At 42.8% G+C, this 22,968-nt stretch overlaps 1 protein-coding gene and 1 long non-coding RNA gene across 4 annotated transcripts in view; one reads left to right on the top strand and one right to left on the bottom strand.

Annotated features, from left to right (window-relative positions):
• The window catches only part of LOC311587759, a 99,184-nt gene that overhangs the window by 10,322 nt on the left and 65,894 nt on the right, over positions 1-22,968 (top strand). The window lies entirely within an intron of this gene.
• Positions 18,355-22,968, bottom strand: part of MDFIC2 (MyoD family inhibitor domain containing 2) — a 125,779-nt gene continuing 121,165 nt past the window's right edge. For all 3 annotated transcript variants that reach the window (XM_084764919.1, XM_084764920.1, XM_084764921.1), the window contains one exon: positions 18,355-19,670. In XM_084764919.1, the coding sequence (XP_084621045.1) occupies positions 19,411-19,670 (260 nt within the window). In that variant the 3' untranslated portion in view covers positions 18,355-19,410. The remainder of the gene's footprint in view (positions 19,671-22,968) is intronic.

Below are 22,968 nucleotides of genomic sequence, written 5' to 3'. Positions count from 1 at the left end.
TTCCTCCCTCCTTTATTGGATTAGGGCTAGCCTTATTAATAAAACACAGTGCTCAGTGAATATCTTTGTCATGCATTTGAATGCATTTAGATGAGTTTAGATTAAGTTGTTTGGGGACTAGCCTATCTAAGACAGCAACTGATTGACAGCAGCAGCCAAAGAGCTCTTCAGGTATGCCTTGCCCCAACTCTGTCTCCCTTGACCTGCCCAATCACAGTATACTCCAGCGCAATACAATGTCTCTTTTTACAATGCCCTGCTTATTTTCTAGAAGCAAGTGAGTTCCTTTATAACAGAGTTGGTTTTTTGAGACTAGGATCTTTATCTCTAGGCAGGTCTCTACTTACAATGACTGAAAGTGTCACAGAATAGGAAGAAAATGTACAATTTAGTTACCTGCCTACTGTGTGTCGTAACATCCCCCCTTACTAAATCACATCTTCAAATGGGGTCTGTGTCTCTTGCTTAAACTTATTTTGACAGGCTTGTGGTGTTTCTGAGTCTTTTGGGGGCAAGCTTGCTGCCTAAGAAAGACTCCCTTCCTGAGCTGGGAGGCAAGTTACCCAATAGTGTCAATAGCCCTATGGCTTCATGACTCTCCTGTTGTCATTGTGCAAAAGTTTCTTGATCTATGTGTATATGTGTGTGTGTGTGTGTGTGTGTGTGTGTGAGAGAGAGAGAGAGAGAGAGAGAGAGAGAGAGAGAGAGAGAGACAGACAGACAGAGACAGAGACAGAGACAGAGACAGAGACAGAGACAGAGACAGAGACAGAGACAGAGACAAAGACAGACAGACAGACAGACAGACAAACAGACAGACAGACAGAGGTAAATCAGAAGGAATGTCTTTTGTGTTTTCAGGTGTTGTAGTAAGGAACTAAAACTCACTTGTCCTAGATGATAAATGTGATAAGTGAATTTTAAGAAATGTATGTTTGAACCCTGTTTCTGAGGGGCCTCACATATGTTAGTTGTAGCAAGTCTCAATTCTAATTGCTCATGTAGAAGACGAAGTTATCTTTGTAAGGGAGTCTTTGTGAAGACTCAGTTAATATTGTCTACCAGTTGCTTAGGCCAATGCCCAGCACAAAACAAGTTCTTAGGCCAATGGAAGTTTCTTTAATAATAAAAATAGTGCTAAAATGATTGAAATTAGGTGACTTTTTTCTTTACATTAATTTATTTAATTATTTTACAGCCTGATTGCAACCCTGTCCTTCCTTTCCTCCCAGATCCACTCTCACACCCCTTTCCCCATTTCCCCCACTTCTCTGAGAAGGGGAGGCTCCCCATGGATTACCAACCCACCCTGGCACATTAAGTCATAGCATAACTAAAGACATCCTCTCCCACAGAGGGCAGGAAAGGCAGCCCATCTAGGGGAAAGAAATCCAAAGGCTGGCAATGGAGTCAGAGACAACCCCTTCTCCAAAGATGGCCAAGCTGCATCTCTGCTACATAAGTATAGAGGGCCTAGGTCCAGCCCATGCCTGCTCTTTGGTTGGTGGTTCAGTCTCTATGAGCCCCCATGGGCCCAGGTTAGTTTACCCTATAGGCCTTCTTCTGGTGTCCTTGACCCCTCTGACTCCCTCAGTCCTTTCTCCCACTCTTCCACAAGACTCTCCAAGCTCCACTAATTGTTTGGCTGTGGATCCCTGCATCTGTTTCCATCAGACGCTGGATGAACCCTCTTAGAAGACAATTATACTAGGCTCCTATCTGTAATCATTAATATCATTAATATTATTAGGGATTGGATCTCTCCTGTGGGATGGGTCTCAAGTTGACCCAGGCATTGGTTGGCCACGCCCTCAATCTTTGCTTCATCTTTATTCCTACACTTCTTGTAAGCAGGACAAATTTTGGGTTGAATGCTTTTTGGGTGGGCTAATGTCCCCCTTCCTCCACCTGGCTATAGGATGTGGTGACTTCAGGCTCCGTATCCCCTGCTGCTAGGGCTCTCAGGTATGGTAACCCCCATTGAATGCCAAGGGCCTCCTTTATCCTAGGGATGCCCCGCCCACACACACACATTTCCATTCTCTCCCAGTCCTACCCTCTGCTCTCCCCACACCTGATTCCCAACCCCATTCCCCTCCCTGTCCCCATTCCATCTAGTTCCCTCCCTCAATCTACTTCAGATGTCTATTTTATTTCCTCTTCTGAAGGCGATTCAGGCATCCTCCCTTGGGCTCTCCTTGCTACTTAGCTTCTTTGGGTCTTTGGATTGTTCTTGAATTTCTCTCTTCTCACTGTATATACGCATACAAGGTTGAGGACTCAGCAAACTGAGACAGGAGGATTGGCTCATGAGTTGGAGGTAACCTTGGAATACAGCATGACACCCAAGTCAGCCTGGATTACAGAGTAAAAACATGTGGAGCCAACAAATCCAAGGCAGAGGATGGAGATGCTGCAGAGACTGATGCACCAACGAAGGGCTATGCATGGCAAGGAGCTAGCTCTTCTACTCAAATGTAGTAAGACAGGCAGCACAGTCTCTTTGTGGATCCCATAGTATGGGGACTAGGAACTAGTTCTGACATGGAATCTGGCCCCCATACATTGATCAATTACCCTGGGTGGGGCAGCCTTGCCAGGCCACAGAGGAAGAGGCTATCCAGGTCCAGATGAGACTTGATTGGCTGTGGTCAGATGTTGGGGCTAGGGAGGGCTCCCCTTTCTGTGAACCACGGGAGGGAAGCTAAAGGGTATGAGGCAGGGAGGGTAGGATCAGGAGATGATGAGGGAGGGGGCTACAATCCAGATGTAAAGTGAACAAATTAAAAATAAAAATAAAAACAAATTTTTAAACATTAAAAAAGAAGTTAATTAATACATATGTGTATTAACCACACGCACACAGAACTACATATCACATCTCTAAATATCAACATAGACAAGAATCTCTGAATCACAGTTATGTCTGGTCAAGTAGAGGTAAGTTCTTATGTGCACTTTCAGAAGTATTGTGCCACATTGAAAAATGATGGATGACTGACACACCATGTTATACTGACCCCATTCACTTTTACCCCAAACTAAATCCATACTAAATATAGACCAGTACGTAGGCTCATCTGGGGCTTATGCAGTAGTGAATAGCAGATTGTGTGCCCCTGCTGGTGCCCGAGAATTCAGACTCAGCTCCAGGTGAAAGGGCAGAGAGAAGCAGTGGACACGGAGATGGACAAAAGGCTCTAAGAAGGGGCAACACTTGAGATGGAGGGTGAGCTGGGCCTAGCCATCTCGACAAGATTAGAAAAGCAGGTAGCCTGAGATGGGAGAGACCTTCTCCTGTGGAGGAGACAAACTATGAGCGCCTGCTGCAGTTGACACCTGTGCGAGGGTCAGATGATCCTGTCCTTGCAGACATTGCTTGGAGCTTTGAACTTACTACATGTGTAAAGGATAGCCGCTGAAAGCAGAAAGCACCGAAGTGACAAGAGCCAGCCTCCTCCCTTCCCGTGTGTGTGTGTGTGTGTGTGTGTGTGTGTGTGTGTGTGTGTGTATGCTTATACAGGTGTAAATGTGTATGTGGAGAGCAGAGGAGGACCTTGGGTGTCATTGTACCTCATTGTTTTTTGAGGGAGGGTCTCTCACTGACCTGGAGCTTGTCTTGTAAGCCAGCCACACTGGGTGGCCACTGGGCTGGAAAGATCTGCCTGTGTCTACCGCCCCAGCCCTGGGATAACAAGCACTCTGCCTGGCTTTTAATTTAATTTAATTTTTTAATAATGTATCTGAGGGTCGAATTCAAGTCCTCAGGTTTGTGTGACAAGCACTTTGTGGGCAATGCATTCCTACCTGCACCTGTTGTGCTCTTACTCGGTTGCCAAGGGCAGTGGCCCAACTCTGTGTTTGACCCTTGCATTGATTGAAACGTGCCCATAGGAAAGGACCCAATGTTCTCACTGCTGATGAGGCAGCTACTGACGAAAGAGGACATTTTGCAGTGAGAGAGGACACCTACATTTTAATATTGGTGTGCATTTTAACCCATAGGAGTGAGTCTCTAGTTGTGAGCCTTGTTGCTTTAAGAGCAGACGGGGTTATCTTTTGGAGAGCAATATGGTTGTCCTAACAGTGGTGGAGAGCTCAGAGAAAGTAAGCCAAGGAAGAATATGGCTTGGATATATTTAAATTTTTAACCCTCAATTTACTTATCTGTGAATTGGAAAAATAAGATTCCTCATCTCACAAAATTGCCAAATTGAGCGATGTATTTCACAAAGAATAAAGACACCATTGTGGGACCGTTGGATGATAGCTCGCCATAACCTGCCGCACAGGACGGAAGACGGACCAACCACCCTTCCCTTAACTCCCCTTTTTTTGAAAGCAGCCTTGCAGGATTCCAGGGTAGTTTCAAATTGACTTTCACATGATCTGTATCATGTCATCTATGTTTAGACAATTTCACACTTTCATCTGAAAACATTTTGGGTGTTCCTCCTTTAAGAAACATATACTTTCTTCCACAGATATGTATATATTTTTGCATGTCACAAACTGTGTCAAACGTGCACACTATTTCCTTGAAGTAATAATAGGCAGTGTGAGGTGAGTGGTGGACAAGGTTGAGTCTGTTAGAAGGAGGAGGTTTCCGGTGGAGTCCACAGGGAGCTAGGGAGCTAGGCAACGGGAGAGGGCGGTATCTTGAGAAGCCATGGACCCGTGGTAGGAGAGTCAAGGAGGCTCAGATAACCACCATTCCAGTCTCAAGCTTGGCCAAGGTCCACATTTTACCTACGGAACAGGCTGCATGGGAAAGCAGTGTCTGATGCTAGCAGTAGGTTTTTCAGTCCCTGTGTCATATGCCCTCAGAACGCTCGCGTTACTCCCCCACCCCACCCCCATCTTCCAAAGGGAAAGGGTGGGGGGAGCTGCGAAACACTTGGCACAGGTGCAAGAAAGCTGAAGACGTCTGGCGGAGCTCAAAGGCGTCGTTTCCCACTAGGCACCAAATGTTTTACAGTCTTCGTGAGCCCATATAGATTCTGGCTTCTGCCCAGTCGTTTGTTTGAAACCGTGGGCTCCGAGAAAAGGCTCCACACTGCAGCTGGCCTTTAAACCACATTTTATGGGGGGAGAGCGTCCGGGGTATGGTTGGAATGATGAGAGCTTGCCTTTGAGTTTGGACTTTTAAAAATACAGATTGGAGCAGACTCTCAGAAATAGTTGGTCAGTCCGTTTCCCGTAGCGAAGACTACATTTTAGAAATTGCCCCCTAGTCTCAATAGTTTCATAGGATAATTTATAGTGAGGCTCCCCTCCCAACCTGCTCAAATATGACTTTAACCCAATTCAGTTCAATGTTATTCAAATATAAATCTAAGAATTCTTAGTTAATGGAGGCGGTAGAGTCCCTTCTCTGAAGTAAATCTCTGCCTACTTTAGAGCAATGGTGGCTCAGCTCTCTCCTATAAGCATGCTCATTATGAATGGACTCCTCACAGTCAACTCTTCGATTCTCTTGTAGCTGGTTTCGTTCATTATCATGCTCTCGGCCCACAGCCTCAAAGGATGAGTGATGAAGGAGATAATGTTTTGGTCACCCATTTTTCATGATGCCAAAGAAAACAGTACCAATAGGAGAGCTTATCAAAACTGAAGCGTGAGCAACTTAGTGGCTCTTTTACCCTGACAGTTAGAGAGAAGGGAGCACTTGAATTGTCTAGTGACCTTTAGATGGAAGTAGTAGCTATTTGTAGAGAGTCAGGTGCTACATGCCTATAATCCCGACACAGTAGCATAAGGACACGCATGTGGTGCAGGAGAATATTGAGTTCAAGGCCAGCCTAAGCTACATAGTGAGACTGTTTATAAAGTCATTGACAAAAACCACTCAATAGATGCTTTTCCTCTGTGCTCTCTGCACCTCCTTCTCCACCGCTTCTGAGCCTTCCTCTCCCTCCCTCCCTCCCTTCTCCTCCTCCCTCCTCCTCCTCCTTCTTTCTTCTTCCTCTTCTTCTTCCTCTTCTTCTTCTTCTTCTTCTTCTTCTTCTTCTTCTTCTTCTCCTCCTCCTCCTCCTCCTCCTCCTCCTCCTCTTCTCCTCCTCCTCCTCCTCTTCTTCTTCTTCTCCTCCTCCTCCTCCTCCTCTTCTTCTCCTCTTCCTCCTCCTCCTCTTCTTCTTCTTCTTCTTCTTTTCTCTCTCTCTCTCTCTCTCTCTCTCTCTCTCTCTCTCTCTCTCTCATGACAGGATATTGTTCTAAAGCCCAGACATCCTAGAAATCACCATGTAATAAAAGCTGGATTCCCTATGGTCATCCCCTGCCTCATTTAGCAGATACTGGGATTAAAGGTGTGCATATTACAGCTGGCTCTCCTCACCAATGTAATTGAAGTTTGAATGTAATCTCTAATTTCCAGAGAAGGAAACCGAGGCTTAGAAATTGTAAGTGACTTATATGAAGAAATTATTATGAATATGCATTATTTTCAGTTTCCAGGAGCCACAAAAAATACCCCACAATTCCCAGAGCAGATGTTACTGCCACTTTCTCTGTGACTCCTGTGCAATGATTTATCCTGGGATGTAAAGGCAATCCAAATTTCTCCAAAAATAAGGGAGGGAGCAAAGATTTCTCTGCATTGAAAAAAAAAAGGCTCTTTTTTAGACACAGGAACTGCTGACTTATAAAATGTAACCTTTGACTTAATGCATCTGTTAATATCTGAGAAGCTTCTTTTACTTTGGGACACAGCTTTGTTTGAAAGCCAGTGTTTGCATCCCAGGGGTGCTTGAATTTTCCCTCAAATAAAGGAGTCGGGCTGAACTGTTACTCCTCTCATACACGGCATAATGCAATGCCCTCTCCCAAATCTGGGGTTTCATTCCACCCTCAGGAGCGAATCCAACAGATAGGCAATCTCTTTCTCAGTTCCCAAACTGAAAGCAGCTAAGAGCAAAAATAATGAGAGCACAAATACATATGTAGAGGAATGGCGAGACAGGGGAGAGAGTAAGTCGCACACCATGGCATGGAGAGATAAGAGCGAGCGTGTCACTCCTTCCCTGTGGCAGATTCACAGTCTTCTTTTGGATGTCATGTTGAAAAGATTCCCAACCCTTACTTCTGTGAGCTGAAGCAGATGGGTGTGCCATGCTGGTGCCGTTTCTTATTGGAAACAGCGTGGTTGTAAAGATGGGGCTTGGGTCATTTGGTTTTCTCTGAAAACTGTCTTGTGTAGCTGTCTAAAAGAATTTATAATATCAAGTAAAGTACATCAGCTAGGATGCTTCAGAAATGTTAAATAAATGCCGAAACCAATGTTTCAAATATGTTTGCCCAGATTAATAGACAGTGTTCTTTGGTTAGCATATGTTTGGGAAATGCTGAGTTAACACAAGAATGAGAGGGATTTTTTTTTCTCCTTTTTTTTTTTCTTTTTTTTCTTCCCACTACAGGACTTCTCAGAGCCTTTACTATATCATTTGACCTTAGAATGCAACCTTCACAATGGGTCTCTGGAATGACTTTGCTGCCCGATACACTTAAGGAAATGCTAAAAACAGTGTTGCTTAAGGAGCTACTATTAAAGCTCAATTTAGGGTAATTCTGTGTAAGTTTCCCCTTACAGGTTAGTTTATATATGAATGCATTTTTAAAAAGAAGTAAGCAACCCCTCTTTGATTGTCTTCCCTTCTTTATGCTTGTAGCATGTAACCGTAAAGGTTAGTTAGATAACAGTGTAAGATGCAGGAAACTGAAACAGATGTGTAAGTGATAGCTGGGTTCTGAATTCAGGCTCCCACCTAGTAGTTTAGTGGTAGGCCTTGATGGAGTAACTGTCTGGTGTCACCTTGAAGAGAAGGGCCCAATAGGAATCAGAAATGGAGCACTATATATTCTGTGGTCTGGCATATTGTACCTCTGACATCATTTAGATAAGACTACGGGGTTATGATGGCTAGGTTTAATTGCCAACTTAATAGAATCCCCTGGGTGTCAATGTGGAATTGTCTATATCAGCGGTTCTCAACCTGTGAGTCGAGACCTCTTCGGGGGTCGCGTATCAGATATCCTGCGTACCAGATATTTACATTATGATTCATAACAGTAGGGAAATTACAGTTATGAAGTAGCAACAAAATAATGTTATAGTCGGAGGTCACCACAACATGAGGAACTGTATTAAAGGGTCACAGTGTTGGGAAGGTTGAGGACCACTGGTCTATATTGTCAACCTACAGGACAGCTTCAAAAAACTCTGTAGAAAACCCATGGTGGTGTGGGTGAAGCGGTTTCATGGGCTGGGCCCTGAGATGAGGGAGAGCTGGGTGCTGGCATGCCTGCGTTCCTTTTTGTCTGTTCCTGATCATGTTCTGACCATGGGTGTGTTGGGAGGGGCTTCCTCAGGCATCTGCTGCCTTGATGTCCCTGCTTTGGACTGTAACTCGGAGTTGGTAGTAGATACAGTCCTTTCTCTCCTAAGTTGCTTCTGTTTGGGGACTTTGTCTAAGTTACTGTAAGGGATAGTGTAGTATTTTAAAATATGGTGGGCCAAGCTTGCCTCTGCCTTTTTTCTGTAGGGTAGAACTGTTTCCTCCAAGGAAAATTAGCATATGCAAATCCTCTGCTGGGGCCTTTTGGATTAGGTGCAAAATTGCTTGTGCTTGTGCTTGGAGAATTCCATCAACTGATTCCAGAAAAACTTATTTTATTATACCCCCAAAAGGAGTGATTTCACCTTAAACCTAGTGAAACTTAAGCATCAGGGAACCCTCCTTTTCCCTGAGTTCCTTTTGACTTGTTAACATGGCTTTGTCAGATTACAAAATTAAGGAAATTTGTGGTCAGGTTTCTTAAGCATAGTCTCTCAAGTTCTAAGTGTCGGGATGAAACCAAAAGATTTAAATGTATGGTTTTCTTAACTTTGACCATATGTATATATGCACACTAAATATATACTGAAATCTCCAAGAAAAAGTTCATTGTGTTTTTCATAAAAGGGGAGGCCGTTTAAACTTAATTCAAGGCACATGCTTTACCCATGTACAGTGTTAAGAAAGGCCAGGCCAGTACACTGTTAACCTGAAAAACATCACACAGACACTGATCAGGTGTGAGTCACCCTTGTAATTTTTATTCTGAACACATAATAAAGCCCTACTATCTCTGGGGCTAAAAACTACTGCATGATTGATGTTTCCTATGAGCCTCTAGGAAGATGTTTGCAAACCTTGCACAGATTATATGAATGTTGCTAAGACCATACATGGCAACAAGAAGGCAATCTTCGGTAGTTACCATCTATTGCTTTCTGGGCCCTCTCTTCTTATGATGAGAGAACCAACCAATCAACCAACCAACCAACCAAATAAATATTAGTTCCATCATGGCACATCTAGAATGTACTCTTAAGTCATCTCCCACCTTGTACTTAGACTCCTCATAGGATATTAAAAATGATGGTTCTCTAGATTTTTCCCACTGTTTTCAGGGGATATAATGTGTCCCACACAGGTCTCCTTACAACTATCACCTCATGATCTGCATCTGGAGCTGAGAGAACCTGTCCTTATTCCCATATAATTTATTCAAAACATTGCCTGCTCTAAAATCCAGAAGATTTATTAACATGATGTAATTTTAAACATTGTATAATCATGCATGCATTTGCCTATTGTCAAAAAAAATCAAATCCGAATACTATTCTCTTCATCTTCAATCATGGAATTTTGTTTTGTTTTGCTTTCAAAGAAATGATTGTTTCTAACTGTTAGGAGGCTTAGGGTTGAATTAATGAGTTGAGGAGTAGGTTGGAAGGAAATTTCTTAGATGACCTATGTCTGAAAGGAGACCCTCCAAGAAGCTTCCAAGACACATATAAGAGGAAAAGGATTCATATAACCACATTTTGTGACTTGGAACCTAAAGGAGGTTTACTTACCAGTCCCATGTTCTTCCTTCGTAAATGTTGGTGTCAGGATTTGAGGAGATATATATTATATATCCTTTAGCCTTCTTACCCTACTTTCCATAGCTAACTGGAAACCATCTACTGGAACATTATCTCAGAATAAGAGAATATTCTAGAACAGGAACTTGCTCACAGTTAAATAGTACCTGACACTGAAGGGGAGGGTATTTGTGAACTTAGAAAGTGCTCGTTGGATCTAGGGGCCTGGGAGGTCATCTGCCCCATCTGCAGGAAAGTGTAACTCTAAGGTGACCACCATTCCTTCAGCTCTTCAGAGGACTTGCGTTACTAATAATGACTGTGTTTACAATCAAATAAAATCAGACGAGTCAATGGGGATGATTCCGTGTCATGGTACTTGTTTCAAAAGTCCTGCTTGTCTTTACAGTTTCCCAGACTTCCCCATGTGGGGTAGCTGTCTATTATGCAGAAAGCTCCAGCAAGGGCAAAATGGTGGAACTGTTAGGCCCAGGCAATAGGATACACACAGGATTCCAAGCTGGGGTAAATGCTAAAGTTCATTAGTTGAATAGCCACTGATTATCTTCTGGCATCTGACCAGCTTTGGAGAAGGTGTTTCCCACTCTTCTTCATGCAGCCGAACTTGCTAGGGGCCCCGGAGTACAATTTTGGAGCACAGTCAGATGGGATTTGCACTCTGTCCAAGCCAGCAAAAGTCACTCCTGAGCTATTAGTTTTCACTCTATTGTAAATAGCAAGAGGCAGATGAAAAGGTAAAAAAGTATGTTGGTTGGAAGATACTTATCCTCGCCTACCTAGGGTAATCAAGGGTAGACATCAGCCCTGGATTTGGAAAGTAATAACTCACATTTGACTTTAATACAGCATGATAAACTTTGAGGGATATATCTTTTAAAACATAAAATGCTTTACCTCTGATTTAAAGTTTGGGGGATTGGTGCCTGCACTGTAGGCAGGTTAGATTTAGCATCTCTGGAAATTCCAGAGTAATTTTAAAATCCTCTTTTTGATCGCTAGCTGCAGCCCCAGCTTTCAAAGAGAATGAGATGTTTTGGGAATGAATTGTGATGGACTTATATGAAAATTTATATGACCAAGAATTGGATTTGTTCCCCTGGAATATTATAGATTATGTTTTATGTTGGAATTACATCAGTGCTCAGAGCAGCAGAAGGCTGGCTTAATGTAGCTAAAAATATACCTTGGCTTTACACTTGGAATAGAGGCCCCCCCCCACCCTCCCCAAACCCATTTCTCCCCTAATGAAAATAATGCCTTCATGACTCATACATGTGATAGACAGAAGGGAATATTTGAGTCTCAAAATAAGAACTTTGAGAGAGGACTAATGGTCCTTTTCTAATTTTCTTCCCATCCATCTCTTCCCTCCTGTTTTTCCTGTCAGCTTCCTAGTTTAAGCTTTCAGCACCCAGCACCTTATGGTGATGGCTCCTCTCTCAGTCTCTAGTTCCCCTTGCTCTGCTGTGTCCTCCACACGTCTGCTATCCTTCTTTTTCTACCAATGCACGCTATCCCTGCCATTCATTAGTGGTGTTTCCTCGGTGTTTCCCAATCAGTTCTAAATTCAGCATGTGGCCACCATCTACATGTTAACCTAGAATTGGGCAGTAGGTTTCTTTAGAGGATTACCCCCTTGCCCACCCCGACCCCGAGAGAGAGAGAGAGAGAGAGAGAGAGAGAGAGAGAGAGAGAGAGAGAAGAGAGAGAGAGAGAGAGAGAGAGAGAGAGAGAGAGAGAAAGAGAGCACATGGACATGGCAGTAGTGTTGGCATGTCCACATGTTTGTGCATTTGTGTTAGTATGTGCTGGTGTATGTGCATGTGCTGTCTTTTGTGGTCTGGAGCTCCCCTATTCACCTAGGCTGCCAGAGCACCTAGCCCCAGGGACCCACTTTTCTGTGCCTCCCAGCTCTGTACCATTCAAGAGCTCTCTATCATTGTTTTTTTTGTGTGTGTGTGTGTGCTACTTGGGGATTGAACTAGAGATCTCAAAGCAAACAGATTGATGTGCATTATTGTTTAAATGAAGGTTATCAAAGAAGTGAGTTAAGTGATAACCTTTTAGGGTTGTGGATCTGTTGAAGGTTTTTGTAGAACATTAGAAACCCGTTTCCACTTCCTCATCCAGAGGTCAATTCCACACATTCAAATTATGAGATAGGTGTGTTTCTCTCATGCCTACATGGACCACCTTGGGAGCGTGACAAAACCATAGTGGTGACCCAGGCTTCTTGCCCTTCTCCCCATTGCAGAAACTGATGCCTTGTATTGCAAAACTATGCAGTCATTTGAAACATGAAATTACATTTCTGAAGAGCTGAAAGCATCATTCAGTGACAAATGATGAGTAGCTTAGCTACTGAATCTTATTCAATATCCATATTTTATTTTATTTTAAGTTTACAGGAACTTGCTATTAAGTGAGGATCCATTGGCAGAAAGTGCTGAAAGAAGAAACAAAGGGGACTTAGGAAGGGCTAAACCTAGTGAAAGCTTTGCATCCACAAAATAAGTTGTGGCTTTGTAAATTCACTCTAAGTACATTTGGAGAACAATGAGCCATAAAAGAGGTTACCATGACATTGAATTCTGCACAGCTTTGGAGATAAAAGGTCTAAGTATCCGAGTGCATTTGGTTGACCACAGTGTTGTTGACTGATTAAAATCTATTCATGATCCTAGAACCCTCCAGTGGAATGCTGATGAGGGATAGGCCTAGAAGTAGTGTGCACAACGCATTCGCCTGAGGCAGAGTTCAAAGTTGCTTTGCTAAAATGGAACACTAAAAGGTAAGTCTCTATAACCCTAGAGGAATGAGGCAAAGTTATGACATGAGTATTCAATTGGAATACATTGACTTTGCATTTATTACTTATTGGGTGCATATCAGAAAAGCATTTTGAAGATGCTCCAAGCTCTAATCTTTGCATAACATAACAAGTTTTAAGACATTTATTATGAAGGAGTGTTTTTTTTCCTTTGAATAGAGTAGAATCATTATAATTATCTGATTGCTTACAAAGCAAATATGTGAACTTTGACTCAATTTTATCTTCTTTCTCTCTCTCTCTCTCCCTCTTTTTAAATCCTACATAGCTTCTAGGCAGAGTACTTAGAATTATGGGCTTTGGAATGGGTAGATTGTGTTGAAACTGCAACAGTTGCTTTTTTTTTTTTTTTAAAGTTGTGGAATTTCTTTTAAGTATTCCTAAAAGCATGGAAGATTTTAAAGAGTAGGTAGTATTTCACAAGGGCTGGTCAAATAATTGGATAGCATCAAAAACACATTTAAGTATTTTTTTTATACTGTAACATTTTCATATGTAAAGTGAGTACTAACAAAAGTTACGAATCTACTATTGGACAAGAAATTCTTTATGAAATTTGGGTCTTAGTAATTGGAACTGAAATCACGATCAAGGAATGGCTCCATCTCACCTTACCACTGTCTTGACAGAGATATATATGGCAAGAAAATAGCTAGATGAGGGAGAATTTTCCCTCATAGCTCTGCAAGCAGCTCCCAAAACGGGTCTTTCTGGTTCAAGACTGACACACAAAGCTACTGTCAGACTTGAAGACTTAGGTGAGAACTCCAGTTGTATTTGTCAGCTTTGTATCATTATTATACCTGAAATACTCATCTTATGAAAAGGAAAGGTGTACACTGGCTCACAGTCCTGGTCCATGGTTGATTGAGCCTAATTCGTTAGAAGCTGTGGATGGACACATAGGTCATTCTCTGGTATAGCATAGGGCAGAGCAAAGCCTCTCACCTTAGAAAGGGGACCATATTAGAGTCCAGGTACTCATGTGAGTGTGTGTGTGTGTGTGTGTGTGTGTGTGTGTGTGTGTATGTTAATAAATATGTGTTGGTGTACATGTAGAGTCAAGAGCACACAGCCTGAGGCATAGTTACTTTGTGAGATAAGGTCTCTCAGTGACTGAATCTCACTGAGTAGGCCAAGCTCCCTGTTCATGGAGCTCAAGGGCTCTGCCTCTTTACTTCGTAGCACTGCCTATCACGACCAATGAAAGATACAAGTGAGCAGGTAACAAACAATCAGATGTAATGTGCATAAATTATAAAAAAATAAAAACTTTTAAAAAATGTGATCTTGAGATCAAGTTCAGGTCATGCTTACAAGCAAACACTTTACTAACTGACCTGTCTCCAGGACACTGTCCACAACCTCTCCTTTTTTTTTGTTTCCCTAATGACCCAAGACCTCCCACTATGTGCCACCTCTTCCTCTACCACCTACAAGAGTTTTAAGCTGAGGACTATGACTCTATAATATGTTCCGTTAGAGGGCGCGTAAGATGCAAAGTATTCTAGGTTTCTACCCCTTAATTGAAATCTTTAGGCTGAGGGCCTTCTACGTTGATGACTGAGTTCAGGAGCAGAGACCATAGCTTGGTGGCTTTATTCTGGGAAATGGCCTTTTGGGGGCAGGAAATAAAGCATAGAACATCTTTAACCTGGGTCCCCTTAATTACACCAATTATAAACTATATAATGCAGTGAATGGCCTGGGATGGGACGAGAGAGATGACCAGTTTCTCTCCTTCTGGACACTGAGGAAGAGCTGGGAAAGTGTCACTGCATAGGTATTGCCTGACAGAGAAGTGCTTCTGAACCACTGTTCTGATTTAATGATCATTTTTGTAATATATATATATATATATATATATATATATATATATATATATATATATATATATATATAGGTTACCTATAGTAGTTTGGACACTGCCGATATCTGAAGACAGCTGCTATTGTTCTGAAATTCAAAGTTAGCCAGGCATCCTGTGTTTTACCTGGCAACTCCGATGTGAACAGTGTTTTAGGCTAATGGTGTGATTGGTTAGTAAATGAATTGTCAAAAGCCTCCTGAGGAGGGTTTAAAAAAAAAAAAACTATGTCACTTATGTTTGCATACGTCTTTGTTGTGAGAGGACTGTATCCATTACTTTTCTAGCTGCCATGTCAAATATGTGCCTGAACCAAACCAGGGAGGAAGTGCTTAGTTTGGCTTATGGTATTTCAGTCCACCAGTGTGGAGAAGGGCGGATGTAGGCCTCAGTCCTTTGTAATGGGTATATGTTGCAGGTTCTGATTGCATATATACTGTGGCTCCTGCTTGCATGTATGCTGCGGCTCCTGCTTGCATGTATGCTGTGGCTCCTGGTTGCATGTATGCTGCACCTCCTGATTGCATGGCGCCTGCCAGGAAACAGAGAAGTAGGCTTAGTCTAGAACCCTCAGAAACCCGCCTGCCCACACCTCCCTTCCTAATGGTTTCACAACACCCACTCCCACCCACGCCTGGTCATGCCACTGACCAGGACAAAGTATTTAAACACCTGAGCCTGTGGGAGACAGTCCACAGGTCAGCGTTAACAGAGACTGGTGGATCTTCCAGCGTGTTCCTAACTTCTGCCCATTAGGTACTGGTCTCAGAAACTTTCTCTCTATTATGTGATGATAAGTTGTACTTCCAAGCACTGACACGTGGGAGGAGGAGGCCAAGTCCCTCTCCATTGGTAACGACGGATGCTTCAGATAGTACCAAAGGTGAAAGCACGCAGCACAGTAAGATGAAGACCAAAGGTCGCACTTATAGTCTAGTCACACAGGCAGTGCCCCGCTTCAGTCCCTCACTGGGCTCCATCCAACTCCTCTGTTCCTTCTTTACAATGCAAGGGGCTGTCTAGGCTCCCTTCTGGGCCAGTGACTAGTACACATTTAATTGTGTGTCGTTTATGATTGCTATGAGTGCCTCCAGTTCTCAACTCCTTTTATCTTTTCTACAGCCCACTCAAACTTTAAGTGGCCAGTGTCAGGCCGTTGCTGCTCAGGTTTGTTCTTTCCAAAGTACCCAACAAACCCTTACAGTTCACACAGTCTGAGGAAACTTAAGAGTTGAGTGGTACCTCTCTGAAGATCCCCTTAATTGAGTGCTGTCCTTGGGATCTTGAGTGCCCCCTAGAGGTCCAGGTATGAAAATCTCAGTCCCTAGTGTGGGTGCCTTTAGGAAGAGGGTGGCTAGTAAAATTCTCCTGGTTACTGGAGGCACGGGAGGATGTTGTGGGGCCCCTGGTCCTTCCTTGGATCCACTTCCAGGCCACAATCTGTATAGATTTGTGCTGTTGCAAAGGACCCTGAGCCCCAAAGCAATGAAACTGACTACCCACCATGTGGAACAAAGTCTACAAAAACTATGAGCTATAACAAACCTTTCTGTTGTTAATAAATCTGTTGTCTTATGGATGTATCTTAGTGGAGAAGCTGCAACAGGTACATTCTTCTCTCCTCCTCACTCTGTGGAAGGAGACATTGCCCACTCTGAATGATGAAATCCCTTCTTCAAACATCTTCCCCCTGTGTGTTTACCCTTGAAAGCAATTCTGAGTGATCTCCTTGAGGCTTTCTATTGCTAAAGTTTCCTTGCTTGGATATGTTTTTCTGATCACCTTAGGGAAAAAAAAACCTGAAGTGACTTTCACTCTATTAACTTTGATTGTCCAGCACTGATAATTAATTTTGTAGTCCTCTCAGCCCATGCAGTGGGATGGTTTCATTAGCAAGTTAAAGGTAACTTCTTCATTGCTTTGCATGAAGCGCCAGGCTTTTAGCAGGGTGATGGTTTTATAAAATTCTCTGGAGCAAAGCAAAGACAATGTAACTATATGGCTATGCTCCTGGGTGGGGGAATCGCTTTTCTCCGTTCTTTGAAAAACAGCATAATTGTTAATCTCTTTGATTCTAGTGTGCTGCCTGAAATCAGAATTCTCCATTCCCTTAAGAAGGCCTACCTCGATGTACAGCGTTATTTCAATTTGTAATCACGGGCCTTCATCACTGCCATAGAATACCCATGCCTTCTCAGATCCTGATATTTGTGTTTAATCAATAACTATGTCCAGCTTTGATCTGGCTTACCGCTGCAATTGTGTTTTCCCAGCTGCATGTGTTTTATTGTGTAGGAATTTCAATTGAAATCACCATTCATGTTTGCAAAGAGGATGATATTTTATTATTGGCTATAAAGAAAAGAAATTTCACACTTTGTATAACCGACCCTTTCTGGTAGAGCACGACAAATTCTCAGAGTGAGAAACAAATTAACAAACTGTGGAAAGCAAGGCTGTGCGGGGGGGGGGGGGGGGGCGATTCTAGAGGGTTCTGACAGGACTGTCAAATAAGAACTGCTGATTTTTATGTCTCGAAACAACAGGCATTGAATTCATATGTGAAGTGTGCTCTCTTTACATAAAGTAAGGGTATGTAGTTGAGAAAGAACAAGGGTCTGGTGATAAAGACATAGAACATGAACATAACAGACTGAACAAGGAGACCATGTACCTAAGTACCGTTGGGGTAGGATTCTAGAGACGTCTGTGGGTCTTTAGTGACTAGGATGTCAGTCAAGAGCCAGGTGCTTGGAGAGGAGCCACGGTGGTGAGGGGAGTTGGAAGCTCAGGAAGTCACTATTTGTCAACAGGGTGGTAGTGTTTGTGTTCTGTAGAGTTTAGTAACAGTAACAAGTAAAGAACTCTTGGGTAAGAAAGCACAGTTAGACCCTGAGTTGGGATCCTGACACTGTAATGAACTCACCATGTCATCTGGGGTTCACACATTCTTGGAGATTCTCGTGTGTGTGTGTGTGTGTGTGTGTGTGTGTGTGTGTGTGTGTGTGTGTAATCTTAGTGACACATCTCATGTAGGCCAGGTTGAACTTCAACTTGCTATTTATCTGATGAGACTTTGCCTGGCTGATACCTGATTTGACTTCTCATGTTTTGTAAGTACAGGTGGATACCACTATGCCCCTCCACATTCTTATTTTTTAATAATCTGTGAATTATGTGTGTAGAGTCTAGAATTGTGCCTTTGAGCTTATGAATGGTAGAGAAAAGGAAATGTTTTGGGCTGAGGATGGCATATACTCTCATGCTGTGTGATCTGTGGATAACGTAGTAGTCACCCAAGGAAAAAGCTGGCATTGACCATGGATATACCCTACTGCTAGGAGAAAGCTAAGAGCGCCTCAAGGCAGCTCAGCAATAGTTTTTAAGATTAATTCTGTCCAATGCTGGAAAATTCATTACAGAATAGAAAAAAAAATCTAGCTTAGTATACAAACAGCATTGCTTTTGTCAAAAATCACCCAGAGAATCTGGAGAATGAAACCATGCAAGAACCAAACAATTATTTTAGGGATTGCTGCAGAAGTTGTTCCTTCATCCCACACAAGTGGCTCTCAGCCCGACTGTCAGTTGTCTGCTCAGTTTGGGTGCTGCAGCATTGTACTTTGTAAATTCACACTGTGTTCCATACATGGGAGTACATACATGCGTGCCTAAAGAGCACTTACCTCCCTGTTTCACACCTACCAAGTTATGCCAACCTGGATGTTCCTTTCCTGCTTAGTGTGTATTTTGATTGGAAAGCAACTTTGCAGCATATAGCATGCCTCTTGCATCAGTGTTAGAGGACAGGGGTTTTCAGTGTAGTCAGAAAGATAAAATGAAGAGTTATGGCTTCCAAAGCACGTGTGCTACAGTGAGAAATGTATGCTGAGCAAGTCCCTGCACGTGTGTTTATTTTAGGTGTCTGTACATGTGCTACTTTAGTAAAAATGAACTGATTTCTTCTTAGTATCCTGTTGCTTGTTGCACCTAACAAACAGAAGTGAGGAAAGCAAAGATGTGATTATACGGATCATGCTCCTGAAGCATGCACATGGCTCCCATTTTTGCTTATTGTAATAGAGATGCATCTCTTCATAACCAATTAAAAATATGCATGACCTCTTAGGATGCAGCCCCAGACATACAGTGATATGGTCTAGAATTATAGGGCTCTCCTGAAGTCTACCAGGTTCAAGACTCATTGGAGAGGTTTCAAAGACATCTGCTTCCATTATAAGAACACGGCTTCTGATTCATTTAATTCCCTCTCCTACCTAAACTACACATCTAAGTGAATTTTATGAGACTGTATAAATAAAATTTTAATTACAAAATGATGTTACATAATACATTATTAATAATAACCAATAATGCATAATGTTTATGCATGAGTCCATCAGAAAGATAACTAACGTGCGTTGAGCCTACAGGAAAGCATAATTTGTCCCGAATTCATGAATGAACTTGGAGCCACCAGGCAGCCCGCTGAGTCAAGAGCACAGAGTGGTATATCATGCTGTTTTAACAGTCAAGAAACATCTTCTACCTATGGCATGTAAGAGGTATTTGAGATTTGTTCAGTCACATGTGTGATCAAGAATCATATTTTGCAGTGAGCCATGCAGTTGCAAAATTTGGAACAAGACCACTGAGTTGACAGTAGTAGCATGAACTGGCCTAGAAACACCCAAGCAACCCGTATGGTCCTTGCATTTGGGCACATGGAGCTCTAATCTCAGCTGCACTGTACTAGGGCCACGCGTGTGCCCAGCCCTCCTTGCACTAGCGGTAACAGATTTCTGATATCTCCATGGCCAGCTCCAGGCATTCACTGGTCTCATGGCAGGATTCAAAGAGGCTACAGTCCACGTCGCAGCTCAAGTTGCAGTCATTGCGTGCATGGTTGTCATCCGAGGCGGAGTAGTACCTGTGAGACGGGCAGCACAGGTTGATGCATACCGTTTCACACGTGTCCGGGAGCATGAGGAGGCAGTCCAAGAACTGGCAAAACAGACAGGTGAGGATCAGGGAGGCACACTCCTCTGTTCGAAGAAAGAGAGAATCAGTACATGTGAATCACACACACACACACACACACACACACGTAAATAGTGTTTGAGAAGACGGCATTGCTAGCTGCTTTCGCAGGACTATTGCAGTTGCACGTTACATAGACACATAAGCTGATCAGGTTACTCTCCACACTTGTGAACAATATAAACAATAAGACGCACCATAGGCAAGCTAGAGGGACAGCGCAGCTGGTAAAAATGGCCACTGCACAGACACGAGGGCCTGAGTTTCACCCTAGCACCTGCACACATTGACACGCACAGACACACATGCCTGTGCGCCTGTGCACACCATACATTTACTGTGATGTGGGAACCAAAAATATAATAAAGATGGAAGAAAATTATTATTAACACATATGGGAGTGTCATTCAAATGTAGACAGATGTGCAGATGTGCCCGGCAGCTGGAAAGTCACTGTCTTATTTTGTATGTGTGTGAGCTTGCTTGTGAAGGCTCTCGTGGAAGCAAGAGGTTGACACTGAGATGTTTTCCTCAATTGTTTCTCCTCCTACTTTTCTGAGCTGGCATCTCTAATTGAGCCTTGAGGATTGCTATTCTGGTGGGTCAGTCAACCTCGGGGAGCCACATATGTCTGACCTTTGCCAGGTTTAGGGTTACAGGTGTGACACCGTGGCTGCTTGGGCCCTAGAAATCTGAACTAAGGTCTTTGTGTTTGCACAGCAAGTACTTTACCCACCAAGCTGCCTCGCTGGCATGTGAGGGTGTGTGCATAGTTTGTCTGTCCAAAACTCCACTCCCACTCCACTACTCACTAAGTAATCGTGTTATAAACTTCCCAGGCATTCCCTATTGATTCTGAGTAATTGAGTTACTCAGAGAGTACTGTCACTTTTGTCCTAAACCTCTTGATCTAGTTTGCCTGTGAGGTGCTGGGAAGCGTTCCCCCCCCCCCACCACCACCACCGGATGAGTCTATGCAACTCTCTGAATGACAGCGGGCCTTTCCCAAATGCATTGGATCAGAAGCCATTAGAGCGGGGGACAAGAAGAGACTACAGATGTTCGGCTGCTTGTCACTAAGCTTCATGGCACATTCAACATGGTCTCCCATAAACCTGCCACAACCACATCCAAATGTGAGCAAAAACTGCAATTCTAAACTTTATTGAAATGCTGTTTTAAATAATCACAGCTTTTGGGGGTTGGGTTTTATTTTTCATTCCTGTTTCCATCTTCCTGTCATCCTAGGAAGCCTTGATTTTCTGTTCAAGTTATGTGGGGGAACCTCATCATCTCTTGCCTAAGAGGTTTAAATCTTATCAGTTGCCTTTAAGAAAATTGGGTTAAAATTTTACTGTGAGGACTTGTTAAAAAAAAAAAACTGGAAATCATCTCTGAGGTATTGAAGGTAATTGGCAATTCTAGCCAAACAGCTGCGATGGGTTATAGATTATTATATATTTTTGCTCCATAAAGGGAGTTAGTTAGAATGATGTGGCAGTTCTCTTGTTAAAATTATATTTTGTGAGTTTTAGCAGTCTCAAAATGTGGGGGTTTTTTTTGGGTAAAAGGGTGGGTAATAATTCATATAATCCAATTAATAAGTACTCTGAAGATTATTGATGGTGAAATGTCACAGTCTAGCATGAATTGGAAGAAATTTCTCCTCCAGATGGATTTATCAGTCTATAAAGTTTGGGTTTCATAAGAATCCATTGTTTTCAATAAACATGTTAACAATTTTGTGGTTTTTCTGACTATAGTGTATGACAGCTGCATAGGCATAGAGGGTAGACTTCCCTTAGCACTAAACAAGCTGAGTCCATAGGACCAGAAGTTCAAAGCCAGCCTTTTCTGCGGTCATATGCTACCAAGCCTGCCTTCTCTTTTTACATGGCTGCTGGTGATCCAAACTGAGGTCCTCGTACCTGCTTGACAAATCCATCTCCTATCTCTAATAATTCACAAACTGGGTAATTGCCAAAGGTAGATAAAACTTAGAAATGGGCCCTTTAAAAAGGAACAAATATTTTAAAGAATGCTGCTTTGCATTGTTCAAGTTCTAAAGTAAATTTTGAGCAAAGTTGCACAGCCATCTTCTGCCCTCCTGCTCTTCCCACAGTCTCTTTTTTTTTTTTCTTTTCAGAAAGGTGGTAGTTAACACACACACACACACACACACACACACACACACACACACACACCCCATGACTTTTATGGTGACTTTTACTGCCATGCCTCAGCATTTATAGTACAGGCGGTCTGCTCCCTAATACCTCTGCAGCACGCATACTCCTTTCTCTGCCAGGCTGGCTGTATTTTTATTCACTTAACGCCAGCTTCTAGCATATGGCTAACTCACTCATCTCTCATAAGTCACCACAAACCACCTACAAAAAAAAAAATCAGGAGCAAATCCGTAATAGTTCAGAGACTCTATTCTGCCTAGGCCTTTCTGAAGCGTGTCAGTGGTCAAGGATGTGTGGCACACAACTTCATCAGATTTCACCCAGACTGACTCTACCTTTATCAGATCTTGGCAGAGAAGTCATTTTTGTAGAAAATATTCTGAGAAAATTCTAGACATGATCCCCCCCCCCCCAAGTCAGTCTTGGGTCTCAGAAGAGACTTACTTAGGATTATGATCTTACAAAAACTACCCCACTGAGTCTTCTCTTTTATACATGAAGCTGAAAGTTTGGGCTGCTTGTGGGTAAAGCAGAATTCAAGGTGAGAGTAGTGTTAAAAGTTGGTGATTCTTACTGGAGTATGGAAAGTCTGCTTGGAAAATGGCTTTGTGGTTTCAGGAGGGCACACGCTCTTTTGGTTCAGTTGCATTTGCTCGTCCGTCCTCCAGCTGGCAGACTCTGAAGGCCCCTGCCTCTGGTGTACACCATAGATTTTTATTTACTCAAAGAGTTTGGGCCTAAGCCTTTGGCTGAATTGGCATTTGTTTCCTTCCATCTTCTATTTTACACTGGAGTGTAGAGCCGCCCCTACTCCTGTTTCTAAGTCTGTCCCGTTTATTTGGTTATAAAAGGCAGAGCCTCTTGCCCAAGAAAACCACGGTAACATTAATGAATTGCAAACAGATTTTTCTGAACTTTCAAGTGTGCACTGTGCTTCCCTAAAAGGCATATTAAAGAATACTACGCCAGCAGGCTGAACTCTTTTGCATATGGCCGTTTTGTTTGCACAAAAGTAATATAAGCAGTTCAGAAGAAATTTTACAACTGTTTGAAGAGTCCAGGACTTCCCGTTCTCCAGATTGAATATATTTTTTCTTTCCTTGTAGCTTTCTGG

This window comes from Acomys minous (genome assembly GCF_964271855.1).
Source record: "Acomys minous genome assembly, chromosome: 17".
In the NCBI taxonomy this organism is placed as follows: Eukaryota; Metazoa; Chordata; class Mammalia; order Rodentia; family Muridae; genus Acomys; species Acomys minous.
The sequence above is the reverse complement of the archived record's forward strand: the minus strand, read 5'-3'. Positions and strand labels throughout refer to the sequence as shown.